The sequence below is a fragment of the Lepidochelys kempii genome, chromosome 28, assembly GCF_965140285.1.
Source record: "Lepidochelys kempii isolate rLepKem1 chromosome 28, rLepKem1.hap1, whole genome shotgun sequence".
NCBI classification, from domain to species: Eukaryota; Metazoa; Chordata; order Testudines; family Cheloniidae; genus Lepidochelys; species Lepidochelys kempii.
Window position 1 is genome coordinate 8,030,237 of NC_136407.1, and position 26,066 is coordinate 8,056,302.

A 26,066-nucleotide genomic window follows, 5' to 3' on the forward strand; every position below is an offset into this window, starting at 1 on the left:
TGATATTTTATCTAGGTACTTTCTCAGAGGCCTCAGCTGTCATTTGCTACTTCTTACTGGGAGCCCCCTCCCCCACCCACTGATTTTCCGTCTGCTCCTTTCTTTCTCCTCTTTCCCTGTCTCACCCCTTCCCCTCCTCTCCGGCAGGGAGACTGAGTCACGTTCCTGTCCCCAGGGCATTCCCTCTCTCCGGCTCGGCCCCTGCAGCGGCGGCCAGGAGCTGGTCCCAAGAGCCTGCCTGCAGCGGGCGCTCAGGGCAGCGCTCCGCGCCCGGCAAAGACAGAGGGGAGGCTCCAGCCAGCAGCCGGAGACAGGCCCGGGGCTGCTGACACAGGAAGGGGCTGCTGCAGCGCTGAGCGTTGGGTGCTGGGAGGAAGGAGGCGGGCAGCAGGCAGAACAAAGCCCCGAGACCAGACACCTGGGCGCGGATGCTCCTAAAATCCCAGGCGCTGCTCCCTCCATTTTGACCCGGGAGCCCGGGCTGAGCAGCTGCTGACTCCCCGCACCCCAATGGGGGTCTGGGCTGGGGGGAGCCCCTCATTAACCCCTCCCTGCCCAGCCGCGGGGGACTTTCTCCAGCGGGGACCAGCCCCCCGGGCTGCAGACTGCAGGTGAGTGAGAAGCTCCCCTGGGAAGTGCTGGGGACGGGCAGGAAAGTGACTCTCTGCCCCAGGGGTTCTCGGGTCTCGCAGCCCCGGTCAAGGGCCCGGCGAGGGTCGGAGCTGCCTGCTGCAGCTCTGGGCAGGACCGGCTGGACAGGCAAAGCCCCGGGGGCTGCAGGTGGGGAAAGAGGCCCCAGAGCTGGTCCCCCCGCTTGCCTGTGTGGGGGCGGAGGGGTGGGGAAGGGAGGGATGAACAATGAGCCAGAGGTGGCGGGACGGGACAGACCCTGCGAGCTGGAACAAGGAGGAGTCCGGTGGCACCAAGTAAAGACTAACAGCTTTATTTGGGTCTAAGCTTTTGTGGGTAAAAGAACCCCACTGCTTCAGATGCATGCTTGTTTTTGTGGATACAGACTAACGCGGCTTCCCCTCTGATACCTGACACCAGGCAAGTGTGACCCGGGGGAGTCTGAACTGTCTCTGGGAAGGCAGGAGATTTCAGGGGGAGAAGACCAGGGGAAGAGGTAGGTGTGTGTGTGTGGGGGGGGGGGCTTAAGTGTATGTGTGTGTGTGGGGGGGGGGAGAGTTAAATGCATCTTCTCTGGTTTTGTCACTTTCCCCTCAAATGTTGAAAAAAATTCTCTCCACTTCTTCCTCCTTTCTCTCTAATGATCAAATATGACTATCAAATCCACCCCATGAAGTGAGCTGCAGCTCAGGAAAGCTTATGCTCTAATAAATATGTTAGTCGCTAAGGTGCCACAAATCCTCCTGTCCTTTTTGCGGATACAGACGAACAGGGCTGCTACTCCGAAACCTGTCAAATCCACCTGGTTCCCCGCACCCGACTTTTCTCTCAGAGGATTCACCTTTTACCCTCCCAGATATTAAACCATTTTCTTTCTATTTCTCAAATCTCAATCTAAAATCTCCTCAGATATGTGGGTTCCCCTGCCCATTCCATCTGCAGCAGTTTGTCCTTCTTTAGGTGGGAAATTGTTGCCCAAATGGGATGGGGGGTTAGTGGGTGCTGTTTGGGAGAGGCCTGAAACACGGCTGAATCTGGGGTGGGGATGGTGGGGTGGCCAGTCTCTGCCAGCAACAGGGCCTGGAAGGGGCACAGGAGGGGAAGGGGGAGCCAATGTCCCCCCTGGAGGATCCACTCTCAGCTGCTGTTTCCCCCCCCCCCCCAACTCAGCCGCCTGCCCATCTCCTGCTCTACACCTCCTCCCTTGCATGAGTGACACAAAGGGCTCCCTGCTCTGCATGTGAATGGTGGGGGTGGAGGGAACCATCACTTTCTGATCCTTTATTGAACATTCCTGTTGAATCCCCTCAAACTTTCCCCCTTTTCCCCTGTAATTATTGAATTGCCCTCAGATCTTGGTGTTTTTCTCTCCTATTGTCAAATATGATTTTTGATCCATTTTTTCTCCCTAATTCCTAAACATCGATATAAAATACCCCCCCCCCCCAAATTGCCCCACTTTCTCTGTAGTTATGTTACTAAGGTAATATGCTCTTGAGATTTCTTCCTGCCAATCTAAATATAGAATATTAACGTAAAAATCTCATTAGATTTTGTCCTTTTCTCAAATTCTTGAATATTACAATAAAATTATTGCTACTGTTGCTCTTTTCCTTTCTGTTGATAAAATATTGATAAATCACTCATTTTGCCTCTTTAGCTATTATTGATCATTGATATAAAATCAGGGTGGATTGATTTAAAACAAGGCAATTTAAATCAGCAATTCAAATAATAATTTAAATAACCCAGTGGGAAGCCTTGATATAAAGCACTGAAGTTTAGTAAACTTTTCCACTTGTAGTTGTTGTTGGTTTTTTGTCTAAAGAAAGGTGCATTCCCTTTGGTTGACACAACGATTACAACATGTTGATTTAAAACTAAATAGACACTTTACACTAGATTAGGCAGAGGTGCTGGAACAATTTTTATAGTGGGGGGTGCTGATGATGGAAACCATTGAAACTATGTATTTGGTGTTTGCTATTACTACTTCAAGCCCGGGGGTGCGGCAGCCACCCCCAGCCCTCCTAGTTCCAACACCACTGAGATTAGGTACATCTTTTTGCTACCAAGGAGGATACACTATAACTAGATACATTATATAGCTTAACATTTTCATATTTTTATTAATTGTACATTTTTAGTACATTAGAAAATGGTGAATGATATATTGCTTATTTAATAGAAAATTAACTTTTTGCTAGTGATTCTGTGTTATGCTGCATTAGGATGGTAACTAGAATTTAATTAAACACACAAAGCAGCATATAAAATGTATTTTTATGAAACTAAATCATCTGAAATGTCTTGGATACATAAACTTCTTTTATCAAAACATGTTTCACATTTACAACTAAGTGATTTATTAAACAGAGAAAATAACTCTAGTTAGTGAATTAAACTGATTATTTCAGGTCAGCCTGGGAAAATGTTCCAATATACCTGAAAGAGACTTCAGCTTACATTCCTTGTTGGTGTCTCTTTGAGTCAGTGGCTTTGTCCCAACACCTGTGATGACTTTGCCAGTCTGAGGCACCCAGTGGCACAGCCCCTGATGCCCACAGGATGAAGCCCTTAACGATCTACTGTGCTGTATTTATAAATCTTGACCTCAAAAGTTAGATTCTTTCCCCCTGATTCTTTCTTTACATAGAAAAGCAGCCTTTAATGTCAAGTGTTTGATAGAGGCTCCCGGATTCATCATATTTATTTGTTATTTAAATATTTTAAGAGATTATAATAAGGCTAGGTCTTCAAATATTGTGTATTAAATTCAAAATTCATTTTAAACAGGTTTTTTTAAAAGAAAAACTCATACTAATTTAAATAATAAAATCAAAAGAATCTGATTTAAATAACATGAAAAAATTAAATAAAAATCACCAATTTTTATACACCCTGTCTAAAATCCTCACATTTTCCTACTTTGTTCTCTAATTTGTGAAAACTGACCCCAAATTCCTCAGATTTCCTCCCTTTTCTCTTTAATTACTGAACATTGAGATCACTTCTCCGATTTTGCTATTTTCTGTGTAGTTATCAAAAACGAATTAAAAAACCCTCTCCGTTTTAGAGGTCTTCCCCATGTTTATTTCATTGTAGCAACTCCTGTTTGGAGGGAACCTGTTTTCCTGAGTCATTCCCCAGATTGGAAGCTGCAGGGGGTAGGTCTGATATCCTAAAAACCAACTTTCCCCTCTCATTTGAGAATCATCTGTGTCCTCATTTATCTCCATTAAAATGTTGGCTGATGAAAGTGACGTCTCCCATATTTAGTAGACATCAAAGCCAGAGGCTTCCCCATATTTGGGGGATGAGTGTTTCCCAGCTGCTAACCGGACAGTTGGCTGGACCCTTACCTTTTCCCCAGATGGGGCAGGATGAGGGGGTCACTCCCCTGGGGGCAAACAACTTCAATTTTTCCTCTCCCTCCTTCAACTGATTATGAACGGGATCGTATGACGGCATTGCTTGTGATAGTGGGGGTTGGGCTGAGCAGCCTTGGGTTCCAGTTTATTTCTTATGTTGCTAAAAGCTGATGCTTCAGAGCTTGAGCCAGCCCCCTGCTGGGGTCAGGATGGGATTCTCTCACCCCACGTATTCTGGGTTTTTATTTATTTATTTATTTTGTCTTCTTCCTCTGAAGCCTCAGAGACTGCCATGGCTGGAGACAAGACACTGGGTGGGACCGAACATTCCCTCTCGCAGCTGTTTGGCTGGTGGGTTCTTGCTCACATGCCCAGGGTCTAATTGATCACCACAGTGGAGTCTGCCTAGGTCAGATTGGCAGTGACCTTGAGTATTTTCCCCCTTCCTCTAGAGTGTGGGGTGCCGGGTCACTTGCCAGGATTATCTGGATGTATCTGGCTGACTCATTTCCCTGCCATTGCTGGGCCCTCTGGCACTGGTGCAACTGTGTCCCTCTACTCCTCTTCCCGTAGCACAGAATAGTTTAGGTTCCTATGGGCTCTGAGACTTTGGTCTCAGGTCAGTTGTTGGGTTTAGTGTGCGATGCTGGTTGGTGCTGATGGTGTGTGACATACAGGAGGTCAGGCCAGAAGACCAGGGGGTCCCTTCTGGCCTTAAACCCTGTGACTATGGCTCAGTGACTCTGACCAGAGTATCCCCAAACCCCATAACAAATGGTCTCCACGAAGGGTTCCTTCCTCCAGCCCTGAGATGCAGCCACCTCTGAGGTGGGTCAGTGGCCATTATTGGTCAGGGACAGGGCTGGAAGTTTCTTAACTGTTGTGGCTCCTCCGTGCCCTCCATCCTCCGGTGAAAGCATCGCGCAGGGCTCCCTCTGCCTGTGTGAATGGCTGGCAGGGGGTGCAGGTTCTAATATCGAATCTGTGTCACAGCTCAGGGAACTGCACCTGTGTTCCCCCTCCTGGCCCATGCTTAGGCTTCTGGCTCCTCGCAGTCACCTCGCTTGGGCAGAGACCCGCTGCTTTCTCCCTCCGGACGGGGTGTTTCCTGGCCGCACAGCTCCCTGCTTATACAGTGATATTCCCAGCAAGCCAGACTACCCGAACAGGCCAGCCTGTGTACCCGGCTTTTTCTCCAGCTGCTGTGAACAGCACCACGGCCTGCAGTTATATGATGCCACACAAAGCTTTCTGAGCAAACACTTATTCTTAAGGGGAAAACATTACAGAGAGAACATATTTAAAGATAAATAAAAGAACATACACACTTGCTAAAAGCTTACCAGAGATACCCTCCCCCTCCCACACACACACACTCCACCAGTTGCCTGGCAAGAGTCAGTCCTTCAAACCTCACCAAGGGGGGTTTCTGTCATTACCAATTCATGACAGCCTTACCTGTTTGCTCTTCCATGTCCCCCACTCATTTGTCTGAACATCATTGGGACTCTGTAAGTGTATCTTCCTCTTTCTGCCTGGGCTTCCCACTAGTGCTTTAATACTACTGAAGGGCTCAGATTTCACCCCACTATCCACAGTGGTTTGGGAGTGTTAGGGGTGGGCTGTCAGGAAACTCCAGATCCAGCTGTATGGGGAGCCAGTGCAGATTCCCCAATCTCTAACGGAGAAGTATTAATGCCTGAGGTGCTTGTTGGAAGAGAAGGGGCACGGGGCCCAGGTTGGGCCTGTTTGACCCACCCACTTGACATTGGTGCTTCTCCAAGCTGTCTTGTGGGGCTGGGGATGGAGAAAAAGACTATGGACCATCAGCAGATTTCTTCTCTCTAGCTGTCGGATGGTCGTCTGATGACTGACCCTGCTGAGATCCGGAAAGCAGCTGTTTCCTTTTACAGCTCTCTGTGTGTTCCCAAAGCCTGTGACATGGTAAGAGACATGGTAATGGCCGAGCTGCATCAGGGATTATCCTGTCTGCCCAGAGAGCTGCAACGGTGTCTGGCTGCCCCGCTGTCATTGCTGGAGCCCTCTGTTGCAGTTCCGCAGCTCTCTACAGGCAAGGCCTCAGGGATCAGTGGGCTGCCATCCCAATTCTGCAAAGATTTCTGGCATCTTATTGACTGTTTTCTAGGAGTGCTGAAGTATATCCAGGTCCTGCCACTGGGCAGCGATCACTGTGCTTCTCAAAAAGGGGGACCTCTGTGATTTATGGAATTGGAGACCGATTTCCCCTCTCTCTGCTCTGTTTATAAGATTTTATCCAGGGTCTTAGCCAACCAGCTGAAGGACTGGGCTGTTTTTGTCCTTGTTGGTGTTTCTGTCCTTGTTGCCCTCTCAACATCATCTGTTAAAGTCACTGTCTCTAATGTCCCTCCTTTGTAAAGAAATGAGCAGCTGGCGTGAGACCTGGCAAGCTATGGTGAAATCACCAGCCCTCTTGTGAGGATTCCCCGGGGCTGTAAAGCCCTGGAGTTTTGGCATGTCTGCTTCTTCCATAGGCAGATTTTTATGATTTTAAACAATGGTTCCAAACATGTCCCTAAAATATAGGACTGGGGAGTGTGTGTGGCTAGCAAGGGCCTGGCGGGAGTCTGACACGTTTAGTCAATCAGTGGCCGAGAAAGAGGCGGGCTGCCCCAGGGAGCTGTGACCCTGGGCCTGGAAACATGGGTGTTTCTCTGAGGAAAGAAAAGGAGGACTTGTGGCACCTTAGAGACTAACCAATTTATTTGAGCATGAGCTTTCGTGAGCTACAGCTCACTTCATCAGATGTTTACCGTGGGTAATGCCCTTTACAAGCTGGGGGAAGATGGCATGACTGGTTCTGGGACTCCTGACTATGAAATGGAGGCAGAGCCTGTTGCTGTGGAATCCGTGGCCTTCGCTGGGGACTCTGGCTTGTGGGGAAAGCCCCCTTTTAAAAAATGGCCATGGATGGTGGAGGGGGCCCCAGTTTCTGAGGGCGCTGTGAAGCAGGCTGGTTTGGCCAGTGCAGTCAGGGAACACACTGCTCAGGGGGCCTGGGTCGCTGCCGGGTATTACTTTTACCAGGAGTCCCCAGCTGGGGAAGGCGTGGACTGTCCAAGGGCCCAGCCTAGTAGAGCTTCTATGCTCATGGGGAGAACGGGAAACCCCTGTGGCAGGGACACTGAAGGACCGGGCTGTGCTTGCAACAGGGAGACACCCTGCCAAAAACCTCCCCTCCCCACTAGGCAGCGCTCTCTGTGACTGTGTACCTCCTGCAGGCTCTTTTTGAGGGCCTGTCTCAGAAGAAAGTGGACGTTTCATTCCTGCAGGACTCTTGCAGAGATGCAGGCACCAAACCAATTGGCTTTCTGATTGGAGAGGGGAGGTTTTTCTGAGTCCTGGTTCCACGGGGAGTGTGGGAGTTGCCTTTCTCTTTGCAGATGGGCTGGCCCTGCAGGCCGTTGTTCCAGGACGTTTATTGATGGGTCAAGCTACTTTTGAGCAATATCATCTTTTTTTGGTTAATGTGTAAAATCCTCCTGGAGGGAAATACAGGGAACTTTTTCTTTTTTTCTTCCCAGCACTTGGGTGCTCTTTTGGCAAATTGTTTTTTTGACAGGTGATATTTTAATTTGGGGTGGGGGGGAGCAATTTCAATTGTACTCTTAACAACAGATTGGATAGGAATCATCTGGAACCTCATCCACTGTCTGCTCAGTGACTTTCAGCTCTTTGACAGGCTGCTGACTGGACTGATGTGGGATAGTATAACCTACACGCCCCCTGGGTGTCGTGTTCTGGCCCATCTAGTGGCACCGAGACCACTGAGCTCCAGAAGTCCCAGGTTTGATCCTGCCTGCTGATGACCAGGGTCTGTCAGTGTTGCGACAGCATTTCCAACCTTATGCCCAGCTGTACAGCTCGTTGAGTACCGGTACCAGCTCTTTGTCTAGGACCCACTTGGGCAGGGCTTTTTATGTGTTTATTCATCATTTGCTTTCTAGTTGCATTGTCCCAGCTGGGATTTCAGATCGTGTTCGGTCTCATTTGTGTTCTCTTCTCTCTGTGGGAGACTGTCACCCATACTAGCATTTTAACACTTGCCTTGTACAGGATGTTCATTTTGGGGACTCTTTTAAATATTTTTTGCGGCACCTGGTTGCCTCCAAAGGACGCCTTTCCTTCCTTGAGGCAATGGTGGGAGGTGGCAAAGTCAATGTATATACAGCAGACAACTCTGGGCCTCTGCCAGAGAATGGAGCAGTTAGAGCCGGGTGTTGCAGAACTTAAAAAAGCCTTTCATGGCAATAATGATGCTGGGTTGTAGGACAGCTTGAAAAATATTTTAAAAACACCTGTGCTTGTGGGACCTGTTGGATAGCAAAGTTCAGGGTGCACTTATTGCAGCAGGTGGAAGAAAATGAGTTCAATTGATTTTTTTTCTAATTCTGCATGGGTCTCAGCAGAGGCCATTGCTGCTAAGCTTGGTTTTCATTCTGTTTGCTGGTTTCTTTTTTTTTTATTGGAGACACAGTGTTGCTGATCTGGACAAATGTCCCTTTGAACAAGCCGTCCCCGATTATACTCACAGTTCTATTTCCTTGCCTGTTGCTCCTGCTGTGGATTGGGACATTGATAGGCATGGCGATTTGCTTACCTTCAGTGAGTTTTAAAAATGTACTTTTAATAGCTTAGGCCCCAAAGCATTATACCTGTATATGATTATGGTAAAGATTCAGCATTTTCAAATGCTTATTGATTATCCTGGTTCAGTGTGGAGAAGACAGTTTCTGGCGGCAGACTCCATCTATCCAGCCTGGTGGTCTCTATGCAATCCTGTGATTGCGAAGCATATGGGTGATCTCCAATGGAGAATTCTTCACAGGGGTATGGCCTCGAATGTGTGCATCATTTGACTCTGAACGTGTCCATGTGTGCCCTGTGACATGGGGGAGACTGTTTCTCATCTGTTTCTTACTTGTTCCAGGTTACACCCATTATTTGTTGTATTTCAAGGTATCTTTTGGTTATAGTCCCTTGATTTTTCTCATAGTGTATTTCCTTTTACCATTAAGTATGGATTCACAAATAGATCTGTAATATGCCGTGTGAACGTCATTTTGAGTCAAGCAAAGACAGCCATTTTGAAAAACAGACAATGCAAAGTATCTGGTACTGGCATTGCCAATGGGCTTCATTTTTTAATTTATTTTTTAGTGGATTTCTGCCTTCATTTGGAATTTAGATATTCTACTCATACATAATTTGGATCACATTATTCAGGGGTGGGCTGCTGGAAATGCACTTAATAGTTTTAGGGATGGGCAGTTGTTTTATGAATTTGTATTTTTTTCTTGATTTTTACTATTGCTTCCTATTCTGAGTTTATTTAAAGTCTTTTAAAAGACAAACTCTCTCTCTCTCTATTGAGGAGTCTTGAATTGAGCTTCCTGGCTGAGATGCTGCTGTTTCCTCCACTGTTATCTGGAAGCCCAAGTTGAGCTGCTCCTTCTGTCCCAGTGGGATCTGTGCTGGAGAGTGACTTTATTTAAAATTTCTTCTGTGCTGAGCCAAGGTGAAGAATTTCTCCAGTTGGAACAAGTCCCCTAAGGCAGACTTACGCTCTGCCAACATCAGTTCCTGAGCCAGAGACCTCAAGGAAGGTGCCGAGGACGGGCAGCAAAGTGATTTGGCACAAACAACCCCTCCTCATTGCTCATCTCTCCTCTCAGTAGTAGTTGCAGGAGCTGATCCAGCCATGGGGAAGAAAATGACCCAGGAATGGGACTGTCCAAACCGGAGGGGCAGGGAGAGGGGAAAGGAGATTGAAAGGGAAAGAGGAGAGAGACTGACAGGGGCAGTGGGAGAAATAAGTGGGGAGAGAAATTCCCAGATCTCTGACCTGCCCAGACATGCTTATTGCAACATCGCGGGACAGATTCCCTTGCCTGTGAACAAGGGGAGGAGCAGAAGGAGGAAAAGCAAGTTCCTGAGTCTCCCTATTCCCCCTGCCTGGGAGTATGCTGCCCTGGGGACCAAGTCTGGGGGAATCCCCCAAAGTGACTCCTTTGGTTCTCTTCTGTTCTACCATTTGGTTCAGAAAGTTTGTCACTGGGAGGATTGAAAAATGTCTCTGGTGGGTTTAGTCCTGGCGGGAGGGGCCAGGTCTGCACTGTAATAAAGTGATCAAGCGTTTTCCCAGTGTGGCAGAATCTGGAGTGTCTCTCTGCAGGGAAAGCGCCTGGGGCAATTTTGACGTGAAATTAAATTGAAGGCTGCTCTGAAATCTTCCCAGTTGCCCTTCTTGATGTGAAAGAATACAGAATAATATCCATATTTTACTCCAAACCCTCCCATGAGACAAAAGATGGAAATGGCAGTCAGCAAACCAATTCAGGGAGGGATTATTGAGTAGTTGCTGCCGGGAGAGGAACAGTAAATATATAAAAGCGGCAAAGAGTCCTGTGGCACCGTATAGACTAACAGACATATTGGAGCATGAGCTTTCGTGGGTGAATAGGCAGTGGGAGCTTCTGGGGAATGTGGTCTGGAGATGGGAGGGGGAACGAAGTGCTGATGTTTGAGAAAGGAGGGAGGCAGGGTGTGACAAACCTTTTGGGACTTGGCCTAGACTCTAGGAACAGACCCATAAAGCTGGGGATGAAAAATCCCCTGGTTTGTGGAACAGGAAACAAATCCCCGGACTGGTTGGGAAAACTTGCCAGACTCCCAGTGCTGGAGCCTGAATGAGGGGCTGCAATGACATTTGAGGGGGCACGCTCAAGAAGGTTTGTGTGATGTCCTGTCCCTCACATCCAGTTGCTGGGAATGAGGAGGGGGTTGGTATTCCCACCCAGGAATTGGCCCTGGGCCCTGGGCTCCATCTTCTGTATCAGCTTCTGGCTAGTAGGTGTGTGACGGATGTGAAGACACCTACCCCTGTGTCTTTTAGGGGACACGAGGGGCTCTTTCTCTCCTCATCTTGATGCCTGTTGGCTGCTCTGTGTGGGGTGGGGGTGGGACTGTGCTGACTGTGAGCCTCCCAGAGCTTCCATGTGACTGGCCCTGCTGCCCCATGAATAGTGGGGTTGTCAGTGGGGCAGCAGTTACTGAGGGTTGGACTCTTGCTCTTTCAGGGGCCGGTGACCTTCGAGGAGGTGGCTGTGTATTTTACGAAGGAAGAGTGGGCTCTGCTGGACCCTGCTCAGAGAGCCCTCTACAGAGACGTCATGCAGGAGAACTATGAGACTGTGACCTCGCTGGGTAAGGATTCCTGTCCCCTAGCTTATTGTAATGAGAAATGAAGAGTTAAGTTTCACATCACCCCACAATGCAAACTCAGCTCTGTCCTGTTTCAGCATCACCCCGACCTGCCAGGGACACACACCCCAGCCCTGTGCCCTCCCCTGCTACACAACCCTCTGGGAACAGAGCACAGGAGCAGTATAGCACAGGCTAGGGGTCGGCAACCTTTCAGAAGTGGTGTGGCGAGTCTTCATTTATTCACTCTAATTTAAGGTTCCGCGCGCCAGTCATACATGTTAACATTTTTTAGAAGGTCTCTTTCTATAAGTCTATAATCTATAACTAAACTATTGCGGTATGTAAAGTAAATACGGTTTTTAACATGTTTAAGAAGCTTCACTTAAAATTAAATTAAAATGCAGAGCCCCCCCGGACCGGTGGCCAGGACCCGGGCAGTGTGAGTGCCACTGGCAAGCAGCTCGCGTGCCATAGTTGCCTACCCCCAGCACAGAGTCTAACACTTCTCTTTGCGAAGGCAAAACTTGGGTTTAGGTCAGATGTAGTGAACAGAAGCTGCCTAGTCTGCACTGAGCCTATTCCACATAAACCATCTCCGACTGCAAAATGTTAGCACCCCTTACCCTCAACCTGAGGATTCCTTCTGAGTCATCGCCTTCGCTTACCCCTGCCTAAGCCCCGGAGACCACGAGCATTATGTGCCACCAGACTGCTAACGATCCCCATGGCAAGAACACACCTTTGTATACATTTACTGACACAACTTACAACACTCAGCACTGAAATGGGGCAGACTAGGTCCCTCAGGCTTCACATGCACCTCTCTTCATACCACACTCACAGCTCTGCCAAGCTTCTCCAGTTAATCCCTCACCGTTCATTTACAGCTACAGCTGATAAAATGCACGTAGCTGGAGTGCATGCTGATAAATGCCGGTGTGACCCGGGGTGCCTAGCGTAGCCCTCACTGAAAATACCAAGGTCAGGGCAGGCTGCAAAAAGAAGAGCATATTCTCCCAGAACTGATGGTCAACACTGAAGTTAGACTCACCAACCAGTCACAAACTGTACTCCTGATCCCCCACAAAAACAAATCACACATCCCCCTTTGTTGCATTCCAGTTCTCTGGCTCCCAATCAGCACCTAGGTCCAGTACAGTGATAAGTTATTTAAAAGCTCTGCTCACTATACAAAATGTTCTTCTGAACCCTAAAGGGCCAGCCATATTGCCAGGACAATATTAAGTTGGATCTTACACAAACTACCATGCTACCAGCCAGTATCTTCAGTATCTAAAACTAAAGGTTTATTATAAAGAGAAAAGAAAGAACAAGAAGAGAGTTGTTAAATAGTAAAGCAATCAATTACATACATAAGAATCATAGAATCATAGAATATCAGGGTTGGAAGGGACCCCAGAAGGTCATCTAGTCCAACCCCCTGCTCGAAGCAGGACCAATTCCCAGTTAAATCATCCCAGCCAGGGCTTTGTCAAGCCTGACCTTAAAAACCTCTAAGGAAGGAGATTCTACCACCCCCCTAGGTAACGCATTCCAGTGTTTCACCACCCTCTTAGTGAAAAAGTTTTTCCTAATATCCAATCTAAACCTCCCCCACTGCAACTTGAGACCATTACTCCTCGTTCTGTCATCTGCTACCATTGAGAACAGACTTCAAAGTCATATATCAGGTTCTTAGCAGTGTTGGTGAGTTTGCTGGGGAACACATCTACAGCTTGGATGGGTCATTCAGTCCTTTATTCAATGCTTCAGTGTGTAGAGAAGTTTCTCCAGGGGTAGGAAATGGGATCGAAGACAAAGGGCAGCTGCATCATCTCCATTTTGTATTCCTTTTGCCATGTGGCTTGTACTTTCTTTGTCCCAAACACAAGCTTCACAGCACATGGCATGGAAAAGCCTTAGACTTCTCTGTCCACAGGCATACCACATGCCTTGCTGACTCACAAGGTGTCTTCCCTGGTTCCTTTCAATGGGTTTATTTCACAACTGGTGACCCTTGATGGACCATTGAACAGGCTGAGCACTGCTGATGCCAATCTGTCTGGGGGTGTCACCCAGAAACACAGCATAAGTTTTGGAATACAGACATACCCTACATATTTATAACTCATACTACAAAGATGATACAAACATATAAAAAAGATCAGCAAATTGGCAAATTCAAAAACCAGTTGGAGAACACTTCAATCTCTCTGGTCACTCAATTACAGACCTAAAAGTTGCAATTCTTCAACAAAAAAACTTCAAAAACAGACTCCAACGAGAGACTCCTGAATTGAAATTTAATTTGCAAACTGGATACGATTAATTTAGGCTTGAATAGAGACTGGGAGTGGATGGGTCATTACACAAAGTAAAACTATTTCCCCATGTTTATTCCTCCCCTCCACCCTCCACTGTTCCTCAGACGTTCTTGTCAACTGCTGGAAATGGCCCACCTTGATTATCACTACAAAAGGTTCCACTCCCCCCCCCCCACTCTCCTGCTGGTAATAGCTCACCTTAAGTGATCACTCTGGTTACAGTGCGTATGGTAACACCCATTGTTTCATGTTCTCTATGTATATAAATCTTCCCACTGAATTTTCCACTGCATGCATCCGATGAAGTGAGCTGTAGCTCACAAAAGCTTATGCTCAAATAAATTTCTTAGTCTCTAAGGTGCCACAAGTACTCCTTTTCTTTTTAGAATCAAAGAATATCAGAGTTGGAAGGGACCTCAGGAGGTCATTTAGTCCAACCCCCTGCTCAAAGCAGGACCAATCCCCAACTAAATCATCCCAGCCAGGGATTTGCCAAGCCTGACCTTAAAAACCTCTAAGAAAGGAGATTCCACCACCTCCCTAGGTAACTCATTCCAGTGCTTCACCACCCTCCTAGTGAAAAAGTTTTTCCTAATATCCAACCTAAACCTCCCCCACTGCAACTCTAGACCATTGCTCCTTGTTCTGTCATCTGCTACCACTGAGAACAGTCTAGATCCATCCTCTTTGGAACCCCCTTTCAGGTAGCTGAAAGCAGCTATCAAATCCCCCCTCATTCTTCTCTTCTGCAGACTAAATAACCCCAGTTCCCTCAGCCTCTCCTCAAAAGTCATTTGTTCCAGCCCCCTAATCATTTTTGTTGCTCTCCCCTGGACTCTTTCCAATTTTTCCACATCCTTCTTGTAGTGTGTAGCCCAAAACTGGATATAGTACACCAGATGAGGCCTCACCAATGCCAAATAGAGGGGAACGATCATGTCCCCCGATCTGCTGGCAATGCTCCTACTTAAACAGCTCAAAATGCAATTAGCCTTCTTGGCAACAAGGGCACACTGCTGACTCAGATCCAGCTTCTCGTCCACTGTAACCTCTAGGTCCTTTTCTGCAGAACTGCTGCCTAGCCACTCTGTCCCTAGTCTGTAGCAGTGAATGGGATTCTTCCGTCCTAAGTGCAGGACTCTGCACTTGTCCTTGTTGAACCTCCTCAGATTTCTTTTGGCCCAATCCTCTAATTTGTCCAGGGCCATCTGTATCCTATCCCTAGCCTCCAGCATATCTACCACTCCTCCCAGTTTAGTGTCATCTGCAAACTTGCTGAGGGTGCAATCCACAGCATCCTCCAGATCATTAATGAAGATATTGAACAAAACTGGCCCCAGGACCGACTCTTGGGGCACTCCGCTTGATACTTGCTGCCAGCTAGCCATGGGGCCATTGATCACTACCCGTTGAGCCCGATGATCTAGCCAGCTTTCTATCCACCTTATAGTCCATTCATCCAGCCCATGCTTCTTTAACTTGCTGACAAGAATACTGTGGGAGACCATATCAAAAGCTTTGCTAAAGTCAAAGAATAACACATCCACTGCTTTCCTCTCATCCACAGAGCCAGTTAACTCATCATAGAAGGCAATTAGGTTAGTCAGGCATGACTTGCCTTTGGTGAATCCATGCTGACTGTTCCTGATCACTTTCCTCTCCTCTAAGTGCTTCAGAATTAATTCCTTGAGGACCTGCTCCATGAGTTTTCCAGGGACTGAGGTGCGGTTGCTGACCTGTAGTTCCCCAGATCCTCCTTCCCTTTTTTAAAGATGGGCACTACATTAGCCTTTTTCCAGTTGTCCAGGACCTCCCCCGATCACCATGAGTTTTCAAAGATAATGGCCAATGGCTCTGCAATCACATCAGCCAACTCCTTTAGCACCTTTGGACTTGTGCTCGTCCAGCTTTTCTAAATAGTCCTGAACCACTTCTTTCTCTACAGAGGTCACCTCCTCCCCATTCTGTGCTACCCAGTGGAGTAGTCTGGGAGCTGACCTTGTTCGTGAAGACAGAGGCAAAAAAAGTATTAAGTACATTAGCTTTTTCCACATCCTCTGTTACTAGGTTGCCTCCCTCATTCAGTAAGGGGCCCACACTTTCCCGGACCACCTTCTTGTTGCTAACGTACCTGAAGAAACCCTTCTTGTTACTCTGAACATCCCTTGCTAGGTGCAACTCCAAGTGTGATTTGGCTTTCCTGATTTCCCTCCTGCATGCCTGAGCAATACTTTTATCCTCCTCCCTGGTCACTTGTCCAGTCTTCCACTTCTTGTAAGCTTCTTTTTTGTGTTTAAGATCAGCAAGGATTTCACTGTTAAGCCAAGCTGGTTGTCTGCCATATTTACTATTCTTTCTACACATCGGGATGGTTTGTCCCTGTAACCTCAATAAAGATTCTTTAAAATACATCCAGCTCTACTGGGGAAGTAATGGCTGTCGGAGTATCATAGAATCATAGAATATCAGGATTGGAAGGGACCCCTGAAGGTCATCTAGTCCAAACCCCTGCTCAAAGCAGGACCAATTCCCAGTTAAATCATCCCAGCCAGGGCTTTGTCAAGCCTGACCTTAAAAACCTCTAAGGAAGGAGATTCTACCACCTCCCTAGGTAACGCATTCCAGTGTTTCACCACCCTCTTAGTGAAAAAGTTTTTCCTAATATCCAATCTAAACCTCCCCCACTGCAACTTGAGACCATTACTCCTCGTTCTGTCATCTGCTACCATTGAGAACAGTCTAGAGCCATCCTCTTTGGAACCCCCTTTCAGGTAGTTGAAAGCAGCTATCAAATCCCCCCTCATTCTTCTCTTCTGCAGGCTAAACAATCCCAGCTCCCTCAGCCTCTCCTCATAAGTCATGTGTTCTAGACCCCTAATCATTTTTGTTGCCCTTCGCTAGACTCTCTCCAATTTATCCACATCCTTCTTGTAGTGTGGGGCCCAAAACTGGACACAGTACTCCAGATGAGGCCTCACCAATGTCGAATAGAGGGGAACGATCACATCCCTCGATCTGCTCGCTATGCCCCTACTTATACATCCCAAAATGCCATTGGCCTTCTTGGCAACAAGGGCACACTGCTGACTCATATCCAGCTTCTCGTCCACTGTCACCCCTAGGTCCTTTTCCGCAGAACTGCTGCCTAGCCATTCGGTCCCTAGTCTGTAGCGGTGCATTGGATTCTTCCATCCTAAGTGCAGGACCCTGCACTTATCCTTATTTAACCTCATCAGATTTCTTTTGGCCCGATCCTCCAATTTGTCTAGGTCCTTCTGTATCCTATCCCTCCCCTCCAGCATATCTACCACTCCTCCCAGTTTAGTATCATCCGCAAATTTGCTGAGAGTGCAATCCACACCATCCTCCAGATCATTTATGAAGATATTGAACAAAACCGGCCCCAGGACCGACCCTTGGGGCACTCCACTTGATACCGGCTGCCAACTAGACATGGAGCCATTGATCACTACCCGTTGAGCCCGACAATCTAGCCAGCTTTCTACCCACCTTATAGTGCATTCATCCAGCCCATACTTCCTTAACTTGCTGACAAGAATACTGTGGGAGACCGTGTCAAAAGCTTTGCTAAAGTCAAGATACAATACATCCACTGCTTTCCCTTCATCCACAGAACCAGTAATCTCATCATAAAAGGCAATTAGATTAGTCAGGCATGACCTTCCCTTGGTGAATCCATGCTGGCTGTTCCTGATCACTTTCCTCTCATGCAAGTGCTTCAGGATTGATTCTTTGAGGACCTGCGCCATGATTTTTCCAGGGACTGAGGTGAGGCTGACTGGCCTGTAGTTCCCTGGATCCTCCTTCTTCCCTTTTTTAAAGATTGGCACTACATTAGCCTTTTTCCAGTCATCCGGGACTTCCCCCGTTCGCCACGAGTTTTCAAAGATAATGGCCAATGGCTCTGCAATCACAGCCGCCAATTCCTTCAGCACTCTCGGATGCAACTCGTCCGGCCCCATGGACTTGTGCACGTCCAGCTTTTCTAAATAGTCCCTAACCACCTCTATCTGCACAGAGGGCTGGCCATCTCTTCCCCATTTTGTGATGCCCAGCGCAGCAGTCTGGGAGCTGACCTTGTTAGTGAAGACAGAGGCAAAAAAAGCATTGAGTACATTAGCTTTTTCCACCTCCTCTGTCACTAGGTTGTCTCCCTCATTCAGTAAGGGGCCCACACTTTCCTTGGCTTTCTTCTTGTTGCCAACATACCTGAAGAAACCCTTCTTGTTACTCTTGACATCTCTTGCTAGCTGCAGCTCCAGGTGCGATTTGGCCCTCCTGATATCATTCCTACATGCCCGAGCAATATTTTTATACTCTTCCCTGGTCATATGTCCAACCTTCCACTTCTTGTAAGCTTCTTTTTTATGTTTAAGATCCGCTAGGATTTCAGCATTAAGCCAAGCTGGTCGCCTGCCATATTTACTATTCTTTCGACTCATCGGGATGGTTTGTCCCATGGAAGTAATGGAGTAATGGAAGTCTATGCAGTTTGGCATGGATACACTATCAAGAACTGTCCCTACATGGAGTGCCCTGGAGAGACAATGGGAGACCCAAGGACTGGAAATTGATTCATAATGCTTGAGAGCCAAGGGGAGTTCCCAGAACATGGGAACCCAGCGGGACTGCAATTTGGCACAAGGGGATTAGTTTTGAACAGTGGTGGCTGAGAGTGCTGGGGTCCCCCTTGCCACCCCTGGTGGCTGGGAGCTGTGGGGGTCCCTCCAACAGCTGACAGCTCCTGCCCCATCACACCTGGGCTGAAGCAGAAAATGTTATGGAGGTCTCTGAAATTGACGGATTCCATGACCTCGGTGACAAAATCTTAGCCTTAATAATACCCCTGACATACTGCATTCTGGGACATGCCTACTCCCTGCTGTTCCTTACTGTGCTAAACCCCACAAACCCATGCTCACCAGTTCTAGCTTCTTGTGACTTTTATTGTCTCTGGTTCTTTCTCCACCAATAAGAAGCATTTCTAGGGGGATTTCCTCTCTTTCTGGAGTCAGCACTGTCAGGGACAGGGAGTTACCTTACCTGGGTTTTAGGAGCCCCTTTGATGTTGACTGTCTGGCTGTGTATGTTCCCACAGATGGGGTTAGTTAAGTCCCTCAGAAGCAGGGAGTCTAGCTCATCTGGGGAGCTGGCTCTGGTTTTTTACTGCCTTAAAATGGGCTGGGTTTAAAATAATATCATATTTCTTTGTGACAAATGTCCCATGAATTCATCTGATCTCACTTGTTTTCTTCCCCTGAGCAGAGTTTCCAGTTTCCAAACCTGATATGATCTCCCAGCTGGAACAAGGGGATGAGCCGTGGGTCCCAGACCTCCAGGGCTCAGATGAACAAGAGATCCTGAGAGGTGCCTTCACAGGTGAAGAATCATTAAACCTAGTTAAAACTGTCAGTGTATGAAGGAAAGAGCTGGGATTCCCTACAAGGACCTTGTGAACGCTCTCAGTCCAGGATTGTCCCCAGCAGGTGCAATATCCTCTGGGCAGAGATCTCTCATGGCTTCCTACCTATCCTGGCTGACACCTGGCAGTAGCTCCTTCCCTGGCCTCCCTTCATCCTCAGTGTTTGGATAGGATGTGGAAACAGAATTGATCCCCTCCTCTTTCCCTTATGGGGAAGAGTTTGGGGGAATCACTTCCTGATTTTTTCCCCTATTTCTCCAGCACTTATTTTGGTTTCCTCTCCTCTTTCCCATTCCTATGTCTGAGGTTTTTCTCTCTCTATCCCAGCAGGTGGTGGGATGGTGAGTGAGAATGAGGAGCAGAATCCTGCACAGAAGGAGGCTGAGCATGTGGACCTGCACGGGGTATTGTTGCAAAGATCCAAACGGAATGTGTCCAGGAGTGATGAGCAGCAAAAAAGTTGTGAGAGTCAGCACAGGCCAGAGAGGCAGCAGGGAAACCCGCCAGAAGAGAAAGTGGCTAAATCCATTAATAGTCAGGGAACTCATAAGGACCTCAAGGGAACCACAGGCCAGCACAGAATCCTCACAGGAGAGAGAAAAAACACATGCGCTGAGTGCGGGAAAAACTTCCGTAGACGTGCAGACCTTATTAATCATGAGAGAATCCACACAGGAGAGAGACCCTATGAATGTAGTCAGTGTGGGAAAACCTTCACTCAAAGTTCAGCCCTTACTAGGCATCAGAGAATCCATACAGGGGACAGACCCTATGAATGCTGTGAATGTGGGAAAAACTTCTCTGACAGATCAACCCTTATTCAGCATCAGAGAATCCACACAGGGGAGAGACCATATAAATGCAGTGAATGTGGGAAAAGCTTCACTGACAGCTCAGCCCTGAATCAACATCAGAGAATCCACACGGGAGAGAGACCCTATAAATGCTTTGAGTGTGGGAAAAACTTCACTCAGCGCTCAACCCTTATTACACACCAGCGACTTCACACAGGAGAGAGACCCTATGAATGCTGTGAGTGCCGGAAAAACTTTAGTAATTGCTCAGCACTTATTTATCATCAGCGAATCCACACAGGAGAAAGACCCTATGAATGCTGTGAGTGTGGGAAAACCTTCACTGACAGCTCAACCCTTGTTACACACCAGAGAATCCACACAGGAGAGAGACCTTATGAATGCCATCAGTGTGGGAAAAGCTTCACTGCCAGCTCAACCCTTGTTACACACCAGAGAATCCATACTGGGGAGAGACCCTATGAATGCTGTGAGTGCGGGAAAAGCTTCACTCAGCGCTCAACGCTTATTACACATCAGAGAATCCACATAGGCGAGAGACCCTACATATGCTATGAGTGTGGAAAAAGTTTCACTGACACCTCAACCCTTATTACACATCAGAGAATCCACAGTGGAGAGAGACCGTATGAATGCAGTGAGTGCGGGAAAAGCTTCACTCAGAGCTCAGCCCTTATTACGCATCAGAGAATCCACAGCGGAGAGAGACCCTACGAATGCTGTGAGTGTGGGAAAAGCTTCACTCGGAGCTCAGCCCTTCTTTATCATCAGAGAATCCACAAGGGAGAAGAACACCATAAAAACCTTGTCTAGAGCCGACAAAAGATTTTTTTATCTTTAATATTTTTGCTCATTCCCACATAGTGAACTTTAAAGCTACTTGCACCATTTCCTTCACTGTGGTACCTCAGCTGCCCCAGGTGAGTTGTCTGTTTTTGCCTTCTGCAGCTCCACCTTTTTGGGGTGAATCCCATGGTCCTTTCTGTCAACTCCATAGTCTCCTATGCATCATGGGAGTTTCTGGAACCTCCTACAAGGAATGTTCATCATCTCCAGGTCAGGGAGATATACAGGTGACGTCATCTAGCTATATCAAAGTAAAATCTACTTGGTTTCATCTCCACTAGGATTTTCCATGGAGTTGGCTAGCTTGAGTTCGCTATCATGATGTAAAAACCTAACTAGTCTTGCAGTAAGGACATAACCCACGTACAGTCTCCAGGTTATCTTCATGTCCTGACCTAACGTCCTTTTTCTAGTCAAAGCAAACCTGGAGGAAGGATCAAATTTATACTCTTCCTTCCACTGCAAAATGATTGTTCGAGGCTCCGCGTTCACCCTTTGGCACAGATTTGTCTAATTCCTAGTTGTCCACACATTTCCCTGGGGCGTGCTGAACCAGAATTGTTTTGGTACCCTTTTTCTCATATAAAATAGATTTAAATATAACAAAGAGCAGAAGCAGGAGTGGGTGGGGGGAAGACGGAAGTGTCATTTCAGGCTCTGGGACATGTGAAAAAGATGGAGGGATTCCACGCTTCCCCATCACTCCAACACTCTTACCTTCTGTCTGAGGTATGTAGAGTTTGTTCTTCAGATTTTAGCCCTCCACTCCCAAAGTGTCATGTGATGCAGTGTCTTCAGCTTTCATAGTTTCACAAACTTTAATTCCAGAAGGGACCATCAAGACCATCTTGTCTGACCTCCTGCACGTTGAAGGCCAGAGAAACCCACCCACCCTCTCCTGTAATAGGCCCATAACTGCTGGAAAGTTAGTTAATCCACCTCCCTGAGAGGCGGTAGCCCTCCCGCTGATATAGCACTGTCTACACAGGGGAGGAAGAGGGTTAGTATGTTGCTCAGGGGTGTGGATTTACACCCCAATCAACGTAGTTATACCAATACAGGGCTGTAGTGTAGACCAGACCTAAGTCTCCATTTGTAAGGTAGTTCTCCATGCCTCCAATCATCCTAGTAGTCCTTTGTGGTTGGGAATTGTCCTTTGATTTCTTTGATCCTAAATCAGACTCATTAGCGGTAGAGATGAAAGTGTCACCAACCTGGAAGGGGAATCTGAATGGATTCCAAACACAGTGTGATGAGTCAGCATTGAAATCCCATTTTCCATCTATGGGCAAAGCTACTCCTGAGGTTCTTCCTGCTGAGTTAGGATTGTTCGCAGGAGGAAATTTGGGTTGTTTTCCCTATTACAATGATGTAATGACCTTTAGTAAATAACATGACTAATAATAATGAAACTGCACTGGGTGAAGTAGCTTTGAACAGATCAGCGGAAAACAGGATGGGGAGAATCTCTTGTCCTGATTCTGAGTCATCAGATATAGCCTGCTCTGGAATTTCACTTTGTATGAAATTTAAATTGTTGTATACCTCCTTGGGATGTGGGTTTTTCTTTCTCAGATTTATTTTTGGGGACTTTGAGATAAATGATGATTTGCTAAAATAGGCAGGGATGGTGTCCTTAGCCTCTGTTTGCCACAAGCTGGGAATGGGAGATAGGGAATGGATCGCTTGATGTTTACCTGTTCTGTTCATTCCCTCTGGGGCACCTGGCATTGGCCACTGTCAGAAGACAGGATACTGGGCTAAATGGACCTTTGCTCTGACCCAGTATGGCTGTACTTATATTCTTATGTTCTTACTTTATTTTTCCTTTTTCCCTACCCCTCCATGATGATATAGGGAAAGTTCCAGTCACCTGGAGACCATACCCCAAGCTACTGGACATGCTAACAAAGAAACCGTAGCATTTTTAAATCTCCACTCTGAAATGGTGAACAACATCAGACTAGGCAAAGGATGCAACTATCTGAAGTAACTGCATGTGATCACAGTAATATTCAATAGTTTAGGTCAGTATAGTCTCAGATGATCTGGAGTGAGAATTTCACAGTAAGTGACTTGAAACAGCTGTGACCCAGGCCTTACAGGAGATTACTTATGAAGATATCTCCTGCATAATCAAATAACATGGGAGATATTATCCCTAACTATGCAGATACAGAGGAAATAAAGGTGGTGGGTTTTTTGAACTCACCCTTTGTAGGTGCTGTAAATGTGTATAAAAGTAAATCAGTTTTGAATGCGAGATAGTTGCAGAAAAGTATCTATTTTTAATAGAAATCCCACCTCTCCTAGTTTACAGAGACTCTGAGATAATTTAGACATGTGCCACCAGTTTAAAGAAATACATTTGTCATGTTTGGAGATGCCATCCTCACTAACACTGATGAAATATTGCATGGTTTGGTGAAGAATTCTACTCCAGAGAAGTATAAATTTACCCCAAACAAGGCCAAGGATTTGGCAAGAACTCAGGTAGGTATAGCAGGTACCCGATGGTCAGATTTCACCCCCAAAAAGAAAGCTATGATGAACTATGATCCAGGTAAAATTGCTTTTAGAACACCCTTCACTACTTCAGTGTCACTGATTACAGTTCCAAAGGATGCCATGGATAAATTTGGAACTATTGCCCTTTACTATTTGGATCCAAAGTGTCATAAGCTAAAGAGAAAAACTGTTGATACCTTCAGAGAACACTCCTTTCCTGTAGATCCCCATCTCTTTTCCTGGTTGGGAAGCAAGGATTTTTGTGCTGTGCCAGTGATTGTATCCATCGAGGGAATGACTTTGTCAGCTTCCAAGTTCAGAGTGCAGCATGCACAAATGTTGTGTTCTGTTTCTATGGTTTGGTCTTTTGATCTTGTTTCTTACGCATTTGCATCACTTCTCCACCATCTCCTGCTACTCTGAAAGATTAAAAAGTGTGAAAATAGAGTACAGGTGTTTTTCCTTATGATGCAGACCTGCCCACCTAGTGTGAGACATCTTCCACCAACCCTTACGGCAGGTGATCGCCGGGTAAATGAACTCACACAAGTTAGAGGCACTAATGTTGGGGTGAACCACAGCTTTACTCAAGGGTTCACTGGGTGGAAATGGGGGGTGAAAAGAAAGTAAGACCTGTAATAGGATTTTGTAATCTTTGAATATGTTGTTGTTAGCAATGAAAATGAAATTAAACATACAGTTAATTATTAGTTAGAGTAAGAGACTAATTATGTGACAATTCAAATTATACTGGAAATTATATATATTTTTTCTTTTTAGAAATATAAGAAATGGTGGCTAATCCTGAAAAGCTTATTTGATGTAATTTATCCCCTTTGGACTAAAAAGTTGTGAATTATAATGTCACTCTAAAGATTGGGGTTGTGGAATATGTGAGAGATGTATATGAGAATAAAGACCTGGTATAGACTTCAGTTATTTCTATTTCAAATGAAATTTATTTTGATAAACTTTAAAGTACATTTCTATTAAGAGGAAAACTACTTAAAGAGATAAGTTTTACTTTAACCTTTTTACTCACTGAGATTGTGAGGGTCACTGAATTCCCCACTTCCCTTGTTTGCAAAGGAAAGATATGACATCTCTCATGATATATCCACATTTATTTTTAAGCTTGGTGATGGATGCATGATGCAATGAGTATCTTTGATTTTAAAAAAACTTTCCCAAATAGGTATTTTTATGGGTGCTCAGACCCATTGAACCCTGCGGCCAATGTATGGAAACCTTCAAAAAACGGGCCTTGGGTTTGCACATCCACTCTGAATGTGGTTTGCCACAATAGATATCTTGAGAAAAAGGCTGGATTAAAGGAAACTTTCCCAAACTGATGCTAGCCCAAGATCTGCCTCATTCCAACCAGATTGTCCACATTGTTGGTATCTGAGGCTTACTTCACACCTGATTTGCCCCGAGATCTTGGGGAGGCACTGTAAAGAAGAATCATCAACCATAAAGATCAAGATAAAGGCTGAAGTCCTTCGACTTTCAGGTCAACAAGATATATGAGAGAGACTGATCCCCTCTGGGGAGGGAAATCATGACATCAGTGACAGCCTGTGCCAACATCGATTAGTCTTCCTGCCCCTGGGAAAGTCTGTGAGCATGGAGTGCTGGACAAGCTACTCAATCATCTGGTTCCTCAACTGCAGCTATAGCTCCTACGACACATGAATCGACAGAGTAAGAGAGCTGGAGCGCTCCAGCTCTCCTGTTTTAGTGGTTTATTATTCCTTTTTTATTTTATTTTTTTGTATAATCTGGGGTATGCCCCCGCCTTTCTATCATGTTAGGGTGTGACTGGGTGGTTCATTGAATACATCTGTGTTGATCACCTGTAAAATCCACAGTGGGAAGATGCCAGAAGGAATAGTTCCCCACATCCTTTGTGTGGCAGTTGTTACATTTCTACTGACGACAGCCTTGATAAAGGCAGTATCTGTGTTGGGGTGAGAAGGAGAAGGATTTAGTCACATGACAGTGAAATCTGAGGCGGAAGCTTTAATTGGCTTTGAGGTTGTAGCTTAAACATGAACAATCATTTGATTTCAGTATTGAAATATTCATTGGTTTCAGTGTGGCTTGAGCTGCCAGGGTGAAGTTCTCTGACTGGGGTTTATGACTAAATGGACAGCCTTCTCACTGGATTATTCTTCTAAAACAGATGAGTTGTTTATCTGTTGTATTAATCTGATGATTAGATTAAACTGATGACTTGATTCCAAAGCAATATCATTGTTCATGCCTTGATTTATTGGTTCAACTTGAACTTGATAACTGTGTGTTCAATCCATAATGTTGAGTTATGTTTATCCTAGTTTCGCCTTTGTGATGTATGATGTTGATTTTTTTTTTTTGTTCATTGTAATAAAATGACTCAAAGGGATGCTGAGTCATGTTTTTGTCAAAAATCAACCTAGGCGAGAATCTGGGTGGAGATAAGGAGGCCCACCTAGGAGCTGAATCAGCAACCTGTCAATTAACCCTTTGGTTCTCACAGGAGAGCAGCTGAGGGGGGCATTGATCTCCACTCCAGTTGCTCCTCAGGGGATTCGAAGCATTGCAAGGGAAAATGAGCTCCCCCACCTAGGCTTGTGGGAGCAGGGAATGGAGGTCAATGTGACTGAGTGAGGAGGTGTCAGTAAGGTGGGGGTGTTTCTTGCTCTGCTTCTCGCTATCATGGGAAGGCCCACCCTGCGCCCCCATCTGGCTTGCCCTGGGGTTGTGCCTAGTCAGGACTGGATGAGGTTGGGGGGGTCTGGTCTTCAGGGTTGGAAATGGACGTGGCGCTGGCAAAGTAAAAGTATGTGTGTTAAAGGGGCCAAGTGGGGCGTTGCTAAGAGGACAGAGATAAGGGCGTGTG

At 46.4% G+C, this 26,066-nt stretch overlaps 1 protein-coding gene across 4 annotated transcripts; it reads left to right on the forward strand.

The window, feature by feature from the left end:
* The first annotated feature begins 497 nt into the window (after positions 1-497).
* On the forward strand, positions 498-25,541 carry LOC140904155 (uncharacterized). 4 transcript variants are annotated; one of them, XR_013635111.1, is made up of 4 exons: positions 11,126-11,246; positions 18,857-18,970; positions 19,341-20,748; positions 22,532-25,541. XR_013635111.1 is itself a non-coding variant. In XM_078850946.1 (3 exons), the coding sequence occupies exons 2-3, from the start codon at positions 11,213-11,215 to the stop codon at positions 20,639-20,641; spliced, it is 1,335 nt and encodes a 444-aa protein (XP_078707072.1). In that variant the 5' UTR covers positions 498-611; positions 11,120-11,212; the 3' UTR covers positions 20,642-25,541. The 4 variants fall into 4 exon arrangements, 3 of the variants coding, with proteins under 3 accessions (XP_078707072.1, XP_078707070.1, XP_078707071.1); XM_078850946.1 differs by lacking the exon at positions 18,857-18,970 and adding an exon at positions 498-611 and having other exon boundaries at positions 11,120-11,246; positions 19,341-25,541; XM_078850944.1 differs by having other exon boundaries at positions 19,341-25,541.
* The last annotated feature ends 525 nt before the right edge of the window (positions 25,542-26,066 follow it).